Source organism: Oryx dammah, unplaced genomic scaffold (assembly GCF_014754425.2).
Source record: "Oryx dammah isolate SB20612 unplaced genomic scaffold, SCBI_Odam_1.1 HiC_scaffold_4, whole genome shotgun sequence".
Classification (NCBI taxonomy): domain Eukaryota; kingdom Metazoa; phylum Chordata; class Mammalia; order Artiodactyla; family Bovidae; genus Oryx; species Oryx dammah.
The window spans coordinates 21,900,728-21,918,389 of NW_024070188.1; the positions used below are offsets into that span (position 1 = coordinate 21,900,728).

Genomic DNA, 17,662 nt, shown 5'->3' on the forward strand with positions numbered 1-17,662 from the left:
TTACTTCTCATTGGAAATTTCTTCTGCACCCTTATTTGAAAGTGATCATAATCTGAGGTTGTAGTCGAATTTCTATCACAAGTTATAATCACTTTTTGAATATGAATGTAAGATGTTAAACAAAAATATGCAAAATTCAAGTTTTCTTTTTTTTTGTTATACTTCAACCAACAAAACAGACAGTAGTGACACCATTATCAAATGAGTTGTATGAGTTCATTCTGACCTCCCCAAATTTTTAAAATATTTTTAACATTAACTTTAAAAATTTTACTTAAAATATTTTAATTAAGACAATAACTCTGGTGCCTGCAAACAGTTGATCATGGGTTGCACCCTTCAGTGATTTATCACAGAAGAAAATTTTGGCAAATTTATTGGCTTCATTCCCACAGGCATTGTGAAGCAGGAACTCTTTTCACATTAAGATCACAACTCTAGGATAAGCAATATATAATATGTAAACTCCAGTAATGCTGAAGAAGCTGAATGGTTCTGTGAAGACCTACAGGACCTTCTAGAACTAACACCAAAACAGATGTCCTTTTCATTATAGGGGACTAGAATGCAAAAGAAGGAAGTCAAGAGATACTTGGAGTAACAGGCAAATTTGGCCTTGGAGTACAAAATGAAGCAAGGCATAGACTAACAGTTTTGCCAAGAGAATACACTGGTCACAGCAAATACCCTCTTCCAACAACACAAGAAAAGACTCTACACATGGACATCACCAGATGGTCAATACCAAAATAAAATTTATTATATTCTTCGCAGCCAAAGATAGAGAAGCTCTATACAGTGAGCAAAATCAAGACCAGGAGCTGATTGTGGCTCAGATCATGAACTCATTATTGCCAAATTCAGAATTAAATTGAAGAAAGTAGAGAAGACCACTAGACTATTTGGGCATGACCAAATCAAATCCCTTACAATTATACAGTGGAAGTGACAAATACATTTAAGGGATTAGATCTAATAGAGTGCCTGAAGAACTATGGATAGAGGTTTGTGACATTATACAGGAGATAGGGATCAAGACCATCCCCAAGAAAAAGAAATGCAAAAAGGCAAAATGGTTGTCTGATGAGGCCTTAGAAATAGCTGTGAAAAGAGAAGTGAAAAGCAAAGGAGAAAAGGAAAGATACACCCATTAGAATGCAGAGTTCCAAAGAATAGCAAAGAGAGATAAAGCCTTCTTCAGTGATCAATGCAAAGAAATAGAGGAAAACAATAATATAGGAAAGACTAGAGATCTCTTCAAGAAAACTAGAGATACCAAGGGAACATTTCATGCAAAGATGGGCACAATAAAGGACAGAAATTGTATGGACCTAACAGAAGCAGAAGATACTAAGAAATGGCAAGAATATACAGAAGAACTGTACAAAAAAGATCTTCATGACCCAGATAACCACGATGGTGTGATCACTCACCTAGAGCCAGACATCCTGGGATGTAAAGTCAAGTGGGCCTTAGGAAGCATCACTATGAACAAAGCTAGTGGAGGGGATGGAATTCCTTTGAGCTATTTCAACTGCTAAAAGATGATGCTGTGAAAGTGTTGCATTCAATATGCCAGCGAATATGGAAAACTCAGCAGTGGCCATAGGACTGGAAAAGTCAGTCTTCATTCCAGTCCCAAAGAAAGGCAATGCCAAAGAATGTTCAAACTACTATACAATTGCACTCATCTCACATGCTAGTAATGATCAAAATTCTCCAAGCCAGGCTTCAACAATATGTGAACTGTGAACTTCCAGATGTTCAAGCTGGATTTAGAAAAGGTAGAGGAACCAGATATCAAATTGCCAACATCTGCTGGATCATCAAAAAAGCAAGAGTTCCAGAAAAATTTATTTATGCTTTATTGACTATGCCAAAGCCTTTGACTGTGTGGATCACAAAAACCTGTGGAAAACTGTTCAAGAAAAGGGAATACTAGACCACCTTATCTGCCTCCTGAGAAATCTGTATGCAGGTCAAGAAGCAACAGTTAGAACTGGACAGGGAACAACAGACTGGTTCCAAATAGGAAAAGGAGTATGTCAAGGCTGTATATTGTCATCCTGCTTATTTAACTTCTATGCTGAGTACCTCATGAGAAATGCTGGGCTGGATGAAGCATAAACTGGAATCAAGATTGCTGGGAGAAAGATCAATAACTTCAGATATGCAGATGACAACACCCTTGTGGCAGAAAGTGAAGAAGAACTAAAGAGCCTCTTGATGAAAGTGAAAGAGGAGAATGAAAAAGTTGGCTTAAAACTCAACATTTAGAAAACTAAGATCATGGCATCTGGTCCCACCACTTCATGGCAAATAGATGGGGAAACAATGACAGACTTAATTTTTTTGGACTCCAAAATCACTGCAGATGGTAACTGCAGCCATGAAATTAAAAGACGCTTGCTCCTTGGAAGAAAAGTTATGACCAAGTTAGACAACATATTAAAAAGCAGAGATATTACTTTGCCAACAAATGTCCGTCTAGTCAAAGCTATGGTTCTTCCAGTAGTCATTACGGATGTGAGTGTTGGACCATAAAGAAAGCTGAGTGCTGAAGAATTGATGCTTTTGAACTGTGGTGGTGAAGACTCTTGAGAATCCCTTGGACTGCAAGGAAATCGAATCAGTCAATCCTAAAGGAAATCAGTCCTAATAGTCATTGGAAGAACTGATGCTGAAGCTGAAACTCCAATACTTTGGCCAACTGATGAAAAGAATGGACTCATCGGAAAAGACCCTGATGCTGGGCAAGGTGAGGGCAGGAGGAGAAGGGGACGACAGAGGATGAGATGGTTGGATGGCATTACCAGCTCGATGGACATGAGTTTGAGTAAGCTCTAGGAGTTGGTGATGGACTGGGAAGCCTGGCGTGCTACTGTCCATGGGGTCCCAAAGAGTCGGACAGGGCTGAGTCACTGAACTGAACTGACTGAACTAAATAGGTTAAATTTTAGCAATTAAAATCCCCTTTGATTACGTTTTTCCCAGTAATGCGCAAAGGCTGAATTTGCTTTTACATGTGCGTAGGTCACTTCTAAGTAAGGACAATACATTTTGCTACTTACATCAGTTAGAGGTAAGAGAAAATATTGTCCAATTGCTTCAGAGTTGTTTGCCAAAGTACATAAACTTTGAAATGTGTAAGGCTACTGGAATAATCTTTTATTTTGTCTTTTTTAGCATGAGAGGAATTTTCCTTTTTAGCTGCTCCGAATTTTAAAAAATCATCTCAAGTAGTTTTAAAAAGCAGTTTAGGAAAATAAAATAAAATAAAAAGCAGTTTAGGTACCTAAGAAGTTTATTCAATCTTAGAAATCCACATTAACACACAGTTCTCACTTGCCTGAGTTTATCTACGTCCATTTCTGTAAGCCAACTCTTCCAGACTAATAAAATTCATAATATTTTTAAACAAAATCAAATACACTTAACTGACATGCAGAATCAGAAGGCTCAGCGAACTCTCGCGCGATTTTAAGACGCTACCGCCAGACGTCACAGGTTGCCATAGCAGCCATCCTCCGGAGTGGAAAAGAAGGGTGGTGCGAGGGGCCGGCGCTGCTGCTTCTGCTGCTGCTGCTGCGGAGGACCGCGGACGGTCTCCTGCAGGTCTGACTTCTGCCAAAATGAGCGGCCTGGATGAGGGCGACAGCCTCCCTATCGCTAAATCCTGCAGCCCCGCTACTCCCGACCATGCCCCGGGACATCTGGACCTCAAGGAGTGTCAGGGCGAGGAAACCGAGGCGACCTCGGTGATGGCGGACACAGGTGAGGGCGGCTTGGAGACTGCCGCAGAGGGAGGCGCAGCCCAGGACCCCGCGGTCTGTGGCCTTGCGCTCCGCATTCGAGTTGCTGGGAGTCGCGGCCGCGTAGCGACCAAAGCGGGCCAGAAAGAGGCTCCGGCTTCCACGGAGGGCCTGGAAGCAGCCTCTGCCTCTACCTCGGTGGGAGCCGACAATAGCCAGGAAAATGGCTGTCAGCGTAGAGAGCTGCGCAGCCCTGCAGTTGAGAAGGCTCTAGAAGCCTGTGGCGCAGGGAGCTTGGGGGCTCAGATGTTGCCTAGAGCGAAGGCCAAGGAAATGACGACGAAAAAGTGCGCTGTTTCTGCGGCAGGGGAAAAGGAGGGAGTAACAGAGGCGGTGGTAGAGGGAAAGAAGGTTATGCAGAAGGAAAAAAAGGTGGTAGGAGGCGCGAAAGAGGAGACCCGGGCCAGAGCCCCGAAGATCAATAACTGCATGGATTCGCTGGAGGCGATCGATCAGGAACTGTCAAATGTAAATGCCCAGGCTGACAGAGCTTTCCTTCAGCTGGAGCGCAAGTTTGGCCGTATGCGGAGGCTCCATATGCAGCGCAGAAGTTTCATTATCCAGAATATCCCAGGTTTCTGGGTCACTGCCTTTCGCAACCACCCGCAGCTGTCACCTATGATCAGTGGCCAAGATGAAGACATGATGAGGTACATGATCAATTTGGAAGTGGAAGAGCTTAAACACCCCAGAGCAGGCTGCAAATTCAAGTTCATCTTTCAGAGCAACCCCTACTTCCGAAACGAGGGGCTCGTCAAGGAGTATGAACGCAGATCCTCTGGCCGGGTGGTGTCTCTTTCCACTCCAATCCGCTGGCACAGGGGCCAAGACCCCCAGTCCCATATCCACAGGAACCGGGAAGGCAACACTATTCCCAGTTTTTTCAACTGGTTCTCAGACCACAGCCTCTTAGAATTCGACAGGATTGCCGAGATTATCAAAGCAGAACTGTGGCCCAATCCCCTCCAATACTACCTGATGGGTGATGGGCCCCGCAGAGGATTTCGAGACCCAGCAAGGCAGCCAGTGGAGAGCTCCAGGACCTTCAGGTTCCAGTCCGGCTAACTCCTGCCCTGTGTGAGAAGCTCCTGCACAAGTTCCCCTACCACCCACCTCCTCTCAGACCCGTGCTTAGCCAACAGCATGCTGTCCTCCCTGTACTTTCTCTTCACACTGGATTGTTTTGTCCTTTGATCCTTCTAAATTCTCAAAACTCAGTGGCAAGATAGTTGCTTATATGCCGATGCTCTCCTTCCTCTGGGCCTTCCTGCTCTTCTGCATCTTGTTCCACTGTTCCAAGTGCATGGCCTTCCACTGCTTCTATGCCAAGCACATAATGCTGTAGATACCCACTGCCTTCTTTTGCATGCTCTGGGCCCTGACTGTAGCCTTCTCCCAGTTTTTAAAGCGATTGTCTACCACGAAAAAGCTTGATATACTTTTGCAGCTACTTAGCTGGGCTTCATATTTTGTGCTGACTGTCGTCCTGATACCCATGTACTCTGTGGCCAAATCTTTGAGTTTCACTGCTGCAAGATGAAGCTGATAAAGATGATGCCAGCCATCACCTAAACTGAACATTCCAGGCTACCAGTAACTGGTTTTCAACTGTCTTCCTGGGTCCATGCCATCTACCCTGCTCGTTATTTTGCAGAATAAGCAGCTGACTGGTGGGTGGTTACTAGGCATGAATGAGGTAACAAATGAGAAGTGTTCTGTGTTATGTTGATCTTATGCCTTTGGTCACTCTGCATTGTGACCAGGTGGTGGTGAGTATGCAGCCCTGTGATACGGCCCACCCAAAACTGCTCTCAGCTTTCTGGATGAGATTTGCACAGGCACTGTTCCCTGCCTCTTTAGGAACTATCTGGAGACTTAAGCTCCTGGATAGCACACAGGAAGCATCACCCGCTCGACCCCCACCCCCTGCTTGCCATACGGTTATCTGGAAACTGCTTGGCTGTCAGGCAGGTTGGGCAGTCATAGTATCACAGTGCCTAAAGCAAAGCTGGTGGGAGGTCCTCTCCAGCAGTTAGCCTTTTTGAGCTCTAGCCAACAAACCACCATTAATCTAGATGTCCCCCTTTTGCACCCATTCTAAACATGACAAAGTTACCAGGATGGGGACACCAAGGAAGAGGTATCTCTGGTCTGTGGGGCCTGTTATGTATCTTTCTCTCTCTCACTTTCCTGCCTTCCTCCTTTTCTCTTCTTCATCCTCCTTCTCATAAACAGTTACAGCTGAGAAAACTGGCAAAGCAGGCTTTTTACTTTGCTTTCCCTTTGTGTCCAGGAGAAAGATACCGTGCATTGGACTCAGCTTTCTTACTGCCCTCTTCTGCCCTCGTGTGTCCACCCCACTTCCTTTAGTAAAGTCTAAACATTTTAAAGGGAACTCTGTAGGGTGAACTGCCTGCTTACGGACATTGTTAGTTGGGGCCCACTTTGACAGCCCCGTACTCTTCCTTATCCATTTATCAAAACCTGTGTGTTTTCTTGAGCCTTAGCTTGAGAAGCTGAGGGGAGATCACAGAAGGGCTTCACGACAGACCCGGAGCAGGCTGTGATCCAAGGTAATAAAAACTTGGGTTTCACTCCACCTTTCTAAGCTTGGAAGCTTTTTGAGGGGCCTCGTATCACTTAGAAATAACCAAGGCAGCATTTTGAGGGTCACTCCTGTCCTCTGTACTGTTTTATTTCCCTGGATTCCCATGGGCCTGCATCCTACCTCCCTGGCGTTCTTGGCTCTCAGTCCACAGCTTCGGCATTTCCTTCCCTGCTTCTGACCTAGTAAATGAGGGAACAGGCTGCAGTCTCCATGTGGGAGCTGCTGAAACTCCCTCAGCGAGGGTAGGGGGTGTGTGAAGTCTGCCCCATAGGATGTCTGTACAGAGCCGTGGGGAGGGTGTCCTAGGCTGTAGAAACTGAAAGCCCAGGAAGCCAAATGAGCTTGCTGTGGATTGGGCTTGGGAAGGCAAACAGGATAGATTGGAACGCTGCAGGGTCAGCAGTAAAAGGAGAGGCCCCTTGGTTTTTCCCAGGAGAGGTGGGAGAATGAAAGCGTTTGATGCTTTAAGACGATGCTTGCAGATGTTAGGTTTTCTCTCCAATTTTTCCTGACTCCTTGAATTCACCAGTAGATTTTTGTACTCAAATACAAGCCTGAATGTTTTGTATTCTAGCATATATGGACAATTAATGGTATATGCTCCTTATTTCACTGTGTTTGAGTCAAGTCCTATTAATTCTTCTCCATATTTGCTTGCTGGCAAAATTGACACTTACAGCCTGCTGTTTGTTTGTAATTGAGAATGTGTGCAAAAATATCAAGCTTGTTTCCTGTGCAGTATGAAAACTTTTGTGACTACTCACAAATATATCAGCTTGTTCTGGTCTCTCTCCTTCTATAGCTCTATTCTTAGAAATATAATTTGAATGTGATCTTTGAAATTGTGCAAATTGTTGCTGTCATGTGAAAGTATTCTCAAACAGAAAAACATAACTTTGTCATCTTGATATTTCTTGGTCTAGTAATAACTGTTGTACTTGACATCTTATGTTCCTAACTTGTAGAATTGTTCTGTCAAACTAAATATAGTACTTTTAGTCTTCTCCTGTTTGTTCAAAAGGAAAAATAAATCTGTTACTCTGCTGTGTTTCTTGTTTTCGCCAAAAATAAAAATAATGCTCTGTCCGTTTTGTCTAGGCTAATAAATGGTTGGAAAATCATTAAAGTTATCAAGTTGTTACAGTATCGTGTTGAACCTTTAAAAAAAGGCAATAGTGCACCTTCCAAGAATTTTTGCTTGGAAAACGGTAGATCAGAAGCCCAAATGCTTATTCATAAATGTATTTCCTATACAGTCAGCATAGTTTTTGGTGGTAATTGAACCGCTGTGTATTGATTTTTGTCACTTACCTAGAATACTATTTTCAGTGGAAAACTGTTCTCTCTTGCACAGTCATTTTTTTTTACTTACATTTATGTTAACTATGTCCCATCTTTGGCTCATTCTTTAGTTGATGAGCTTAAGAGAGACTTTTGGAAGAATTAATCAGTGGATATTCTCTAAGTACTACTTAAATTCTTTTCCTACAATAGTGTGGTGCTCTAAAAGGAAAGAAAAAAAAAATGACTAAAATATAATGTCTAGAAGCAAATGATACCAGACATCACAGTGTCAATTACCAGTAATGTCTTGCTTTTCAGCATCTATTACATGAAGGTTTGGGAGATAAATACTTATGCATTCTCTGAAGCAGAGAGAGCAACGAATACTACAAGGTCTGCATAAGTGAATCACTGAATATTTTTAGCCATCTAAACAAAATTTTGACATAAATGGCCCCAAATTACTGATTTGAATTAGAGATTGTTGATTAAACCTACAGGTAAACCAGACTTGCTGACTCTTGATGCAGTTCTTATTTGCAAGCTCTATTTGCTGAAGTGTAATTTTTCTAGACCTGGAGAACTTTTAAGTATTAGCAAAGTTTTCCTTTATAAGTTTTATACTCATCTTACCTTCCCCATACTATGTTCATTTTACCTTTTCAATTCAGTGATTAATTTCTGCATTGTCAACCATCTGTTTCAAGCATTATCTTTTTATCCTATTCTGGATATAATCATAAAATGTCATTTTTGTTGGTTTATTATCAGCTTCAGTCTAACCAAGAGTATTCGTTTTTCTAGTAGGCTGGTGCTACTCATTTGTCAGATTAACATGGTTTCTGTTCTTTTTAGTCCAATAAAATTAGACTCAGCATTTTCTTGGATTCACTTACAACACAATTGGTTAACTCAAATAACCCTGCTCCATTTCTTTGCATTGCCTTTTGTTTTTATTCCTCTGTTCTGGAACCAAAAGTCTTAGATCTCCAAACCAGTTAAGACTTTCTCTCATCCTTTAATCCAAGGAAGCATGACCGTTGTGGTCTGCTCTGGCCACATTACTCTTTGAGTACTTCATAATTTTCTTGGTCCCTATATTAATTAACAGAATATCATTGGGCATCCTTATCTATTTTTCTGGATATTTAGCTTAGGCCAGATACCCACAAGGTTTTCTCTGACCTTCCTTATTCAGGCGGGCTCTTCTTCCACATCACTCCGGCTGCTGCTTTTGCTTCTGCTTTCTCATATAGTACATGAGTACATCAGTAGTTTTCATCATTAAAAACAATCCCCTCAAAATGACCAGTATTCCTAATTTTGAGTTCCTGGTCTCATAGAGTTACAATTTAAGCCTTCAATATCTGATTTTGCATCAGATACACATTCCTTGGTTTGACAGTCCAGAAATCTAACAGCAGGTACTTAGATTACTGTTCTTAGATTACTGTCATAATTCTGAAAGTTTTACTATTCCCTTTTAAGTAGTTGAGAAAACAGCTCAGAAAATTGAACTAAATTGCCTAAGATGCAAATCACAAACTTAAATTGTTTGATTTCAAGCTAGGGTGCCTTCCACTGTATCACAGACATCTGTAAACCCTATTATGTGAGTATTAAATGGAAGGTTATTCTTAACGCATTCATGATGGTCTTTGAAGAGATTTTATCACTTAATTAAAATTCCATAGTTAGATTAAAACACTTCTGAACTTACATATGTAATCATGATGTTTGGTGCATAAAGGAAATTAACAGTTCACTTCATCAAAGGGAATAAGTGCAACGAACAACAAATTTTAAAAATTGTGTATTTAATTTCTGCTGTATAGCAATGTGATTGTTATATATATATATATACACACACACACACATTTTTTATATTCTTTCCATTATGGTTTATCACAAGATATTGAATATAGTTCCTTGTGAATAGTAGGACTTTGTTGCTAATTCATTCTGTATATAATAATTTGCAACCCCACATCCCCATCTCTTGGCAATTGTAGTTCTGTTTTCTATGTGGGTTTTGTAGATGTTCATCTGTCGTATTTTAGATTCCACATATAAGTGATATCATATGATAGTTGTCTTTCTGATTTGCTTCATTTAGGATGATAATCTCTGGGTGCATCCGTGTTGATGCAAATGGCATTATTTATGACTGAGTAGTATTCCACTGCGTGTATATATACACACCCTATCGTCTTTATTCCTTCATCTGTTGATGGGTGCTTAGGTTATTTTCATTTCTTGGATTTTGTAAATAGTGTTGCTGTGAACACAGGGGTGTGTGCATCTTTTTGAATTATAGTTTTGTCCAGATACATGCCTAGGAGTGGGATTGCTGTATCATATGGCAATTTAGTTTTTTTTGAGGAATCCCCATACCGTTTTCTGCAGTGGCTGCACCAGCTTACATTCCTGCCAACAGTGTCAGAGGGTTCCCTTTTCTCTACACTCTCCAGCGTTTGTTTGTAGACTTTAATGACGACCATTCCTACCAATGTGAAGTAATAATTCATTGTAGTTTTGATTTGCATTTCTCTAATAATTACCAAAGTTGAGCATTTTTTCATATGCCTGTCGATCATCTATTTCTTTGGGAAAATATCTTTAGTGCTGCCTATTTTTCGATTGGGTTGGGTTTTTGTTGTTGGAACTATTTGTCTGTTTTGGAAAGTAAGTCCTTGCCAGTCTCATTTGCAAATATTTTTTCCCATTCTGTAGAATTGTGTTTTTGTTTTGCTTATGATTCCCTTTGCTGTGCAAAAGCTTGTATGTTTGATTAGGTCCCATTTGCTTTTATTTCCATTTCCTTAGAACGACCCAAGAAAAAATTGGTATGATTTGTCAGAATGTTTTGCCTGTATTCTTTTAGTTTTATTGTGTCATATCTTTGTCCTTTTGAGGGTGTCTGGTGTGAAGAGGGTGTATTCTAACTTCATTGATTACATGTGGCTATCTAACTTTCCCATCAACCCTTGCTAAAGAGACAATTTTTTTTGCCCATTGTGTATTCCTGCCTCCTTTGTCAAAGATTTATTGACCTCAGATGTGTAGATTTCTGGGCTGTCTATATTCTGTTCCACTGCTCCATGTGTGCCACAATGCTACTGTAATCAAAACAACAGTATAAACAGTGTGACAGCATGCTGTTTTGATTACAGAAGCTTTGCAGTATTGTCTGACATCTGGGAGGCTTATGCCTCCTGCTTTGTTCTTTTTGTTCAGGATTGCTTTGGCAACTCTGGGTCTTTTATGGTTCCGTATAAACTAGGATTTTTCTAGTTCTCTGGAAAGTGTCATGAGTAACTTGACAGGGATCACATTAAATCTGTAGATTGCTTTGGGTAGTATGACCCTTTTAAGAATATTCTTTCAACCCAAGAGCATGGGATGTATTTCCATTTCTGTGAATTGTCAACTTTCTTAATGTTTTATAATTCTCAGCTTATCTTTCACCTTGTTAGATTTATTCATAGGTTTTTGTTTTTTTGATGTGATTTTAAAGGGGACTGTTTACATTCCCTTTGTTAGTGTAAAGAAATGCAACCAATTTCTATATGTTAACCTTGTAGCTTGATACTTTGCTGAATTAGTTTATCAGCTCCTATAGTTTTTGTGTGGGGTCTTTAGGGTTTCCAGTCTATAGTAGTCGAATATATATAGAAGACTCTAGTAATAGAGTCATCTGTACGTAATGAGTTTTACTTCTTCACTACCAATTTGAAAACATTTTATTTTCTTGTCTGATTACTGTTCCTAGGACTTCCAATTCTGTGTTGAATAGAAATGGTGAGTGGGCATCCTTGCCTGATTCCAGATTTCAGTGGGAAAACTTTTGGTTTTTCACATTATATTGGTTTTGAGTTTGTAGGAAGTAGCTTTTATGATGTTGAGATATGTCCCCGCTATATCCACTTTATTAAAGAATTTTTATCATGAGTGGATGCTGAATTTTATCAAATGCTTTTTCTGCATCTGTTAAGATGATCATGTGGTTTTTGTCTTTTGTTGATGTGGTATATCATATTGTTTTATATACATTGAACCATCCTTGTGACCCTAGGATGAATCCAACTTGGCTGAAGCATATGATCTTTTTTCTGTTGTTGGATTCGGTTTGCTAATGTTTTGTTGAGAATTTTTGCATCTATATTTGTCAAAGATATTGTCTTGTAATTTTCATTTTTGGTAGTGTCTTTGTCTGTTTTTGGTATTGGGTGATGGTGGCTTCATAGGCCTGTGTGCTAATCTTAAACTTAAGTCCTCTGTCCATTTACACAATTTTCTTGCTTTTTTACTTCATGTAACTTTATTATCAAATATACAGCTTTTCTTCTCTAATACTGTCTTTAAAATTTTTGATGATTATTTTTCTGGCACTTTTTAGAAACAAATAATAATTTAAAAAGTTTAAATACAATTCAACAGAAGATCATTCATTAGAAGCACTGACTGCTCTGCTAGTAAAGTGGGAGGAAACTTGGATATAAACTTTAATTTCCTCTTTTGACAAGATGGAAAAAACTGAAAGGTGGTAACTTGTTCAGATTTCTTAGGTAGGTACTGATAAGAGGAACACCAGAACTTTTGACTTGAATGAATTTCTTCCGCTCCTCAGTGGCTAAAGAATGAAATTAACTTATTTGGAGGTTCTAATTTTTCATATTAACAATAGATTAGAAGTATTTAAAGATGTATTATTCTTTGTCATTGACAAAATAAACATGCATAAGGAAAAATAGCTTTATTTTTAAAAGAAATCAAAGGTCTACATGAAAGTATACATGAAAACAACATCTTTCACTTGAGCCCTAAGCTTGATTGTGCATGCTCTTTATTATATTCCAATGAGATTTTGGAAATCAATTTCAAAGCCATTAACATTTATTAACAGATATTGAAGAAAGCTACTGCCTTTGAGGGAAAAAAATTCAGTAAATGTTTACCTACCCTGAGATACTCAATCCCACAATATATTTGGGATTATTTGAGCATTTAAAAATTTAACAAAATATTTATCTTTTCATTGCATCTATCAACATGTTAAACTCTTGGCTACAAACCAAGTAAAATGATGGTGACCAGTGTTTTCTGATTCTGTCCATGATGGACAGAATGAAATTACAGCATAGAGAGTAGCCAGGAATTTATACTGTAAACATTATCTGGGTCCAAATATCTTGCAACAAACCGCTACTAATATGACTACATGTAGCACACAGAACACCCTGGACTGCAATACATCTATAAAACCTTTTAAAAATAATTCTTTTCAACCTGTTTTTTCATTATCACTGCCCCTTGCCCTAGAAGAAAAAAATATATTTAATAAATTTAGCTTTAAATTACACTTCTCCCTAATGAGAGAAATACTAAGGAATAAGTTTTTATTGTGTAGAATAGAGATACGGAGAACCATAATCCACTGCGTTAAGATTTTTTTACACCAAGAACCAATTTTTGCCCCACTGAGAATACACAACTTAAAGTGAATGAAAAGTGAAGCAGACATTAGGGAGGAAAATGAAGAAAACATTAGGGAGGGAAAAAAAAAAAACCCTAGTGATTAACACTGGAGGCTGAAATAACTGGCTGCTTCTATCATTCAGGTCCCATCATGGCTGCGAGGTCTCAGAAGACATCATGTCTATCTCCTTGTTTTGGAAATTAGGAAAATAGTATAAAATCTGATAGTTTGGAATAATAATTTAATCTTACTAGACTTGGTGTTTTTGACTATAAATTGAAACAACAGGTATAGACCAGTTATTCTCAATTTTGGCTGCATTTTCCTGGGACATATTAAAGATGTCAATGTTCACCTGTACCCCCAGACCAATTAAACCAATATCTGGAGGTTATAGTCTAGCCAGTGGTTCTTAAACTTTAGTGGGAGTCATACTATAATTAAACGCAGATGGCTGGGTCACAGTCCCAGATTTTCTTATTCTGTAGGTCTGGGATGGGGTGTGCAAATTTACATTTCTATCAAGTTTGCATGTGCTACTATGCTAGTGGTTTGGGGACCACACTTTGAGGGCCACTGGTCTAGGTAAATGTGTAAATATGCATGTGTATGCAAGAACACTGGAGTGGGTTGCCATTTCCTTCTCCAATGCATGAAAGTGAAAAGTGAAAGGGAACTCACTCAGTTGTGTTCGACTCTTCATGACCCCATGGACTGCAGCCTACCAGGCTCCTCTGTCCATGAGACTTTCCAGGCAAGAGTACTGGAGTAGGGTGCCGTTGCCTTTTCCATGTGTATATATAGCCCCAGGTAATTCTAGTTTCAGAACTACTAGTATAGAAAATATTAATAAGATTCTTTTCAACTCTAAGATACTGAGATTTTAACATAACGAGTGTCGTTGGGTATCAAGACAATCTCTATAGAAAGGAGCCCTATGGAAAACATACCAATTTCTTGGTCACGTTTCATTAATAATTTTGTTTCTGTAAAGGATTTTACAGTAGTTTTTGAAAGTTAACATTTTTACAGTACATTTGCTGCATATATGGTTTTTCACTCATTTTTTGGTAAAGATAGTTTATTTGGCTGTCAGTTTTCCAGCATTTGATAAGACCAATGGAGGGTTTGGATAATAGCCTGCTGTTTTTGAATTATTTGAAGAGAACCTTGTAAATTTGTAGTCCAGGGGTAATTCTGAAAAAAGAAAAAAAAATTATTCTGCAGATCTCAGAAGGCCTTTTATAAATATAAACATCAATATTTGATAGTTATTTATAATAAAATATTTTTTAGAGTTTCATAATTTTAATATTTCTTTTGTCACCAGGATAGGTTGCACCTGGAATGAACAGTGTAATGTCTTTTCCTATACAATGTACAGTAATATTTAAGTCAAATTACATTTAGAGATATTGCAAATTATATTCAGAGCTCTAACTAGTGAATAAACTCCTTTACTGATTCGCTACACAAAAGTAAATACACAAAATAGGAATACTCCTCTGATTTGTTTTTTAAATTTAAATATCTCTAAGGCTTTATCCAGAAACTTATGTAACTGGTAAATGAGAACTAATAATCTTCATGCATGTGTGCATGCTAAGTTGCTTTAGTCATGTCTGACTCTTTGTGACCCTATGGGCCCTGGAGCCTGCCAGACTCTTCAGTCCATAGGATTCTCCCGGCAAGAATACTGGAGTGGGTTGCCAAGCTATCCTCCAGGGAATCTTCCCAACCCAGGGATCAAACCTGCGTCTCTTATGTCTCCTGCATTGGCAGGCAGGTTTTTTATCACTAGCTCCATTTGGGAAGGCAATAATCTTCACAGCCCTGAGTAGTAAGAGTTATGAACAATAATCTTTGAATGGTTAGCTAAATAATTCCGATATGCACAATATGGCAACTTTTTCATATGATAAGCATCGCACACACACAGCCACAAGAGGAATGGGTGGAGAGAACATAAAATTAATACTTTCTCGACTGTGGGACATTGTGACATTTTCATATAAATATCTCAAAAGCTAGCCTTCAGATATATTCTTCCTAAGTTTCTTCAAAGAACCATTACCAGAAATATTACAAGTGAAACATTAAGACCTATGTCATGTAATAATTTTTCATTCCACATGCAGATACTGGTTAGTAATCCTTATTTCACAAATTTTACAGGTAAAACATCATTTGGTAGTACTGAGTGTTCCGAAAATGATACTAAAATAAAAATTATATTTTAAATGCCAGTGAGAATCATTTAAGATCCAAACAGTTAAATCCTTATGAGGAAAAAACTAGTGCTGAAAATTGCGAAGAAGGAACACTGCCTTTCTGAGGTCAGAGAAAACTAAGATTACTATGAACAGAAAAACATTCAATATTTTTCAGTATTAATGAATTTCACTGGTCTTCACTGCTTCAAGTTAGCTGGAGTGTATTTTCAGCCATTAAAAAGTCTCATAAAAAAGCACTGGATATAAAATTGATAAAACTGAGTTTCAAAAATAGTGCACCTGAGGTTATGGATTTCTTGTAAGCCACCAAAATGATACAGGCTAAGAGCTGACCCAACTACCTCTTTCTCCGTCTTTCCTATACACTTCCTAAAGTAAAGGTAGCTATTATTAAAAGGTTAAAATGATTACATTATCAAAATGCTTATAAAGCAAACATTGCAATAATATATATTGCAAATTTTATAACATCTATAAAAATTGCTTCTAAGGAAATTCTGAAAGAGATGGGAATACCAGACCACCTGACCTGCCTCTTGAGAAACCTGTATGCAGGCCAGGAAGCAACAGTTAGAACTGGACATGGAGCAACAGACTGGTTCCAAATAGGAAAAGGAGTACATCAAGGCTGTATATTGTCACCCTGCTTATTTAACTTATATGCAGAGTACATCATGAGAAACGCTGGGCTGGAGGAATCACAAGCTGGAATCAAGACTGCTAGGAGAAATATCAATAACCTCAGATATGCAGATGACACCACCCTTACGGCAGAAAGGGAAGAAGAACTAAAGAGCCTCTTGAAAGTGAAAGAGGAGAGTGAAAAAGCTGGCTTAAAGCTCAACCTTTAGAAAAATAAGATCATGGCATCTGGTCCCATCACTTCATGGGAAATAGATGGGGAAACAGTGCCTGACTTTTATTTTTCTGGGCTCCAAAATCACTGCAGATGGTGATTGCAGCCATGAAATTAAAAGATGCTTACTCCTTGGAAGGAAAGTTATGACCAACCTAGACAGCATATTAAAAAACAGAGACATTGCCAACAAAGGTCTGTCTAGTCAAGGCTATGGTTTTTCCAGTGGTCATATATGGATGTGAGAGTTGGACTATAAAGAAAGCTGAGTGCTGAAGAATTGATGCTTCTGAACTGTGATGTTGGAGAAGACTCTTGAGAGTCCCTTGGACTAAGGAGATCAGTCTTGGGTTTTCATTGGAAGGATTGATGTTGAAGGTGAAACTCCAATACTTTGGCTGCCACCTGATGTGAACAGCTGACTCATTTGAAAAAACCCTGATGCTGGGAGGGATTGAGGGCAGGAGAGAAGGGGACGACAGAGGATGAGATGGTTGGATGGCATCACCGACTTGATGGACATGGGTCTGGGTGGACTCCGGGAGTTGGTGATACATAGGGAGGACTGGCGTGCTGCAGTTCATGGGGTCACAAAAAGTCAGACATGACTGAGTGACTGAACTGACTGAAGCATTTAAATGTCAATGAGAGAATCACATCTAACAGAATATGGACGAATAAAGAAACTTTCCCTGGTCACTCAGATGGCAAAGAATTCGCCTGCAATGCAAGAGACCTTGGTTCGATCCCTGGGTCAGGAAGATCCCCTGGAGGAGGGAATGGCTACCCACTCCAGTATTTTTGCCTGGAGAATTCCATGGATGGAGAAGCCTGGTGGGCTACAATCATGGGGTCGCAAAGAATCGGACATGACTAAGCATGCAAAGAAACATTACATGAATTCAGGAAGATTTCAAGTGACAATGGTGAGTATCAGGTTTTTCATTCCCTATCTCCTTTAAAACAGAAATTTTATTCTGTCTTCCAGGTAGCACAGGAAGCAGAAAGTCTGCTAAGGTTAAGAAACTGGGTGTGGAATAGCCAAACTGAAGTCCGATGACTATTCTGTTAAAGAAAAGGATGTCCAGATTGGGGATTCACCAAGAGGGAGATATTTGCATCTGTCTTAGAAAAATCACTGTTGGGTGCTGTTTGGAAGAAAAGAGAATGACAGACAACCAAATTCTTGTTTACCACAGTAATCTATTAAACTCTATACTGAATACACTATCAACCACATTATCTAATAATTACATGAACTGAACCAAAATGAATATTCTTAAGCAGTTAAGTTCAGTGTAAAACAGACAGAAATACAACAACTCTTGTGACTTTTCTTTTTTTTAAGATATTGCCAGGGTAACATTTATATAAAGATTTTAAAAGCCA

At 39.2% G+C, this 17,662-nt stretch overlaps 2 protein-coding genes across 3 annotated transcripts in view; one reads left to right on the top strand and one right to left on the bottom strand.

Moving 5' to 3' along the window:
* The first annotated feature begins 3,524 nt into the window (after positions 1-3,524).
* Positions 3,525-7,505, top strand: TSPYL4 (TSPY like 4). The gene has a single exon (XM_040238457.1). The coding sequence runs from the start codon at positions 3,633-3,635 to the stop codon at positions 4,875-4,877; it is 1,245 nt and encodes a 414-aa protein (XP_040094391.1). The 5' UTR covers positions 3,525-3,632; the 3' UTR covers positions 4,878-7,505.
* Positions 7,506-12,445: 4,940 nt separating this feature from the next.
* The window catches only part of NT5DC1 (5'-nucleotidase domain containing 1), a 111,975-nt gene continuing 106,758 nt past the window's right edge, over positions 12,446-17,662 (bottom strand). For both annotated transcript variants that reach the window (XM_040238455.1, XM_040238456.1), the window contains exon 12: positions 12,446-14,380. In XM_040238455.1, coding sequence (XP_040094389.1) covers positions 14,265-14,380 — 116 coding nt within the window. In that variant the 3' untranslated portion in view covers positions 12,446-14,264. The remainder of the gene's footprint in view (positions 14,381-17,662) is intronic.

Excerpts from the sequence above, each read along its gene's own strand:
- TSPYL4 (XM_040238457.1), top strand. The coding sequence starts at position 3,633 with ATGAGCGGCCTGGATGAGGGCGACAGCCTCCCTATCGCTAAATCCTGC.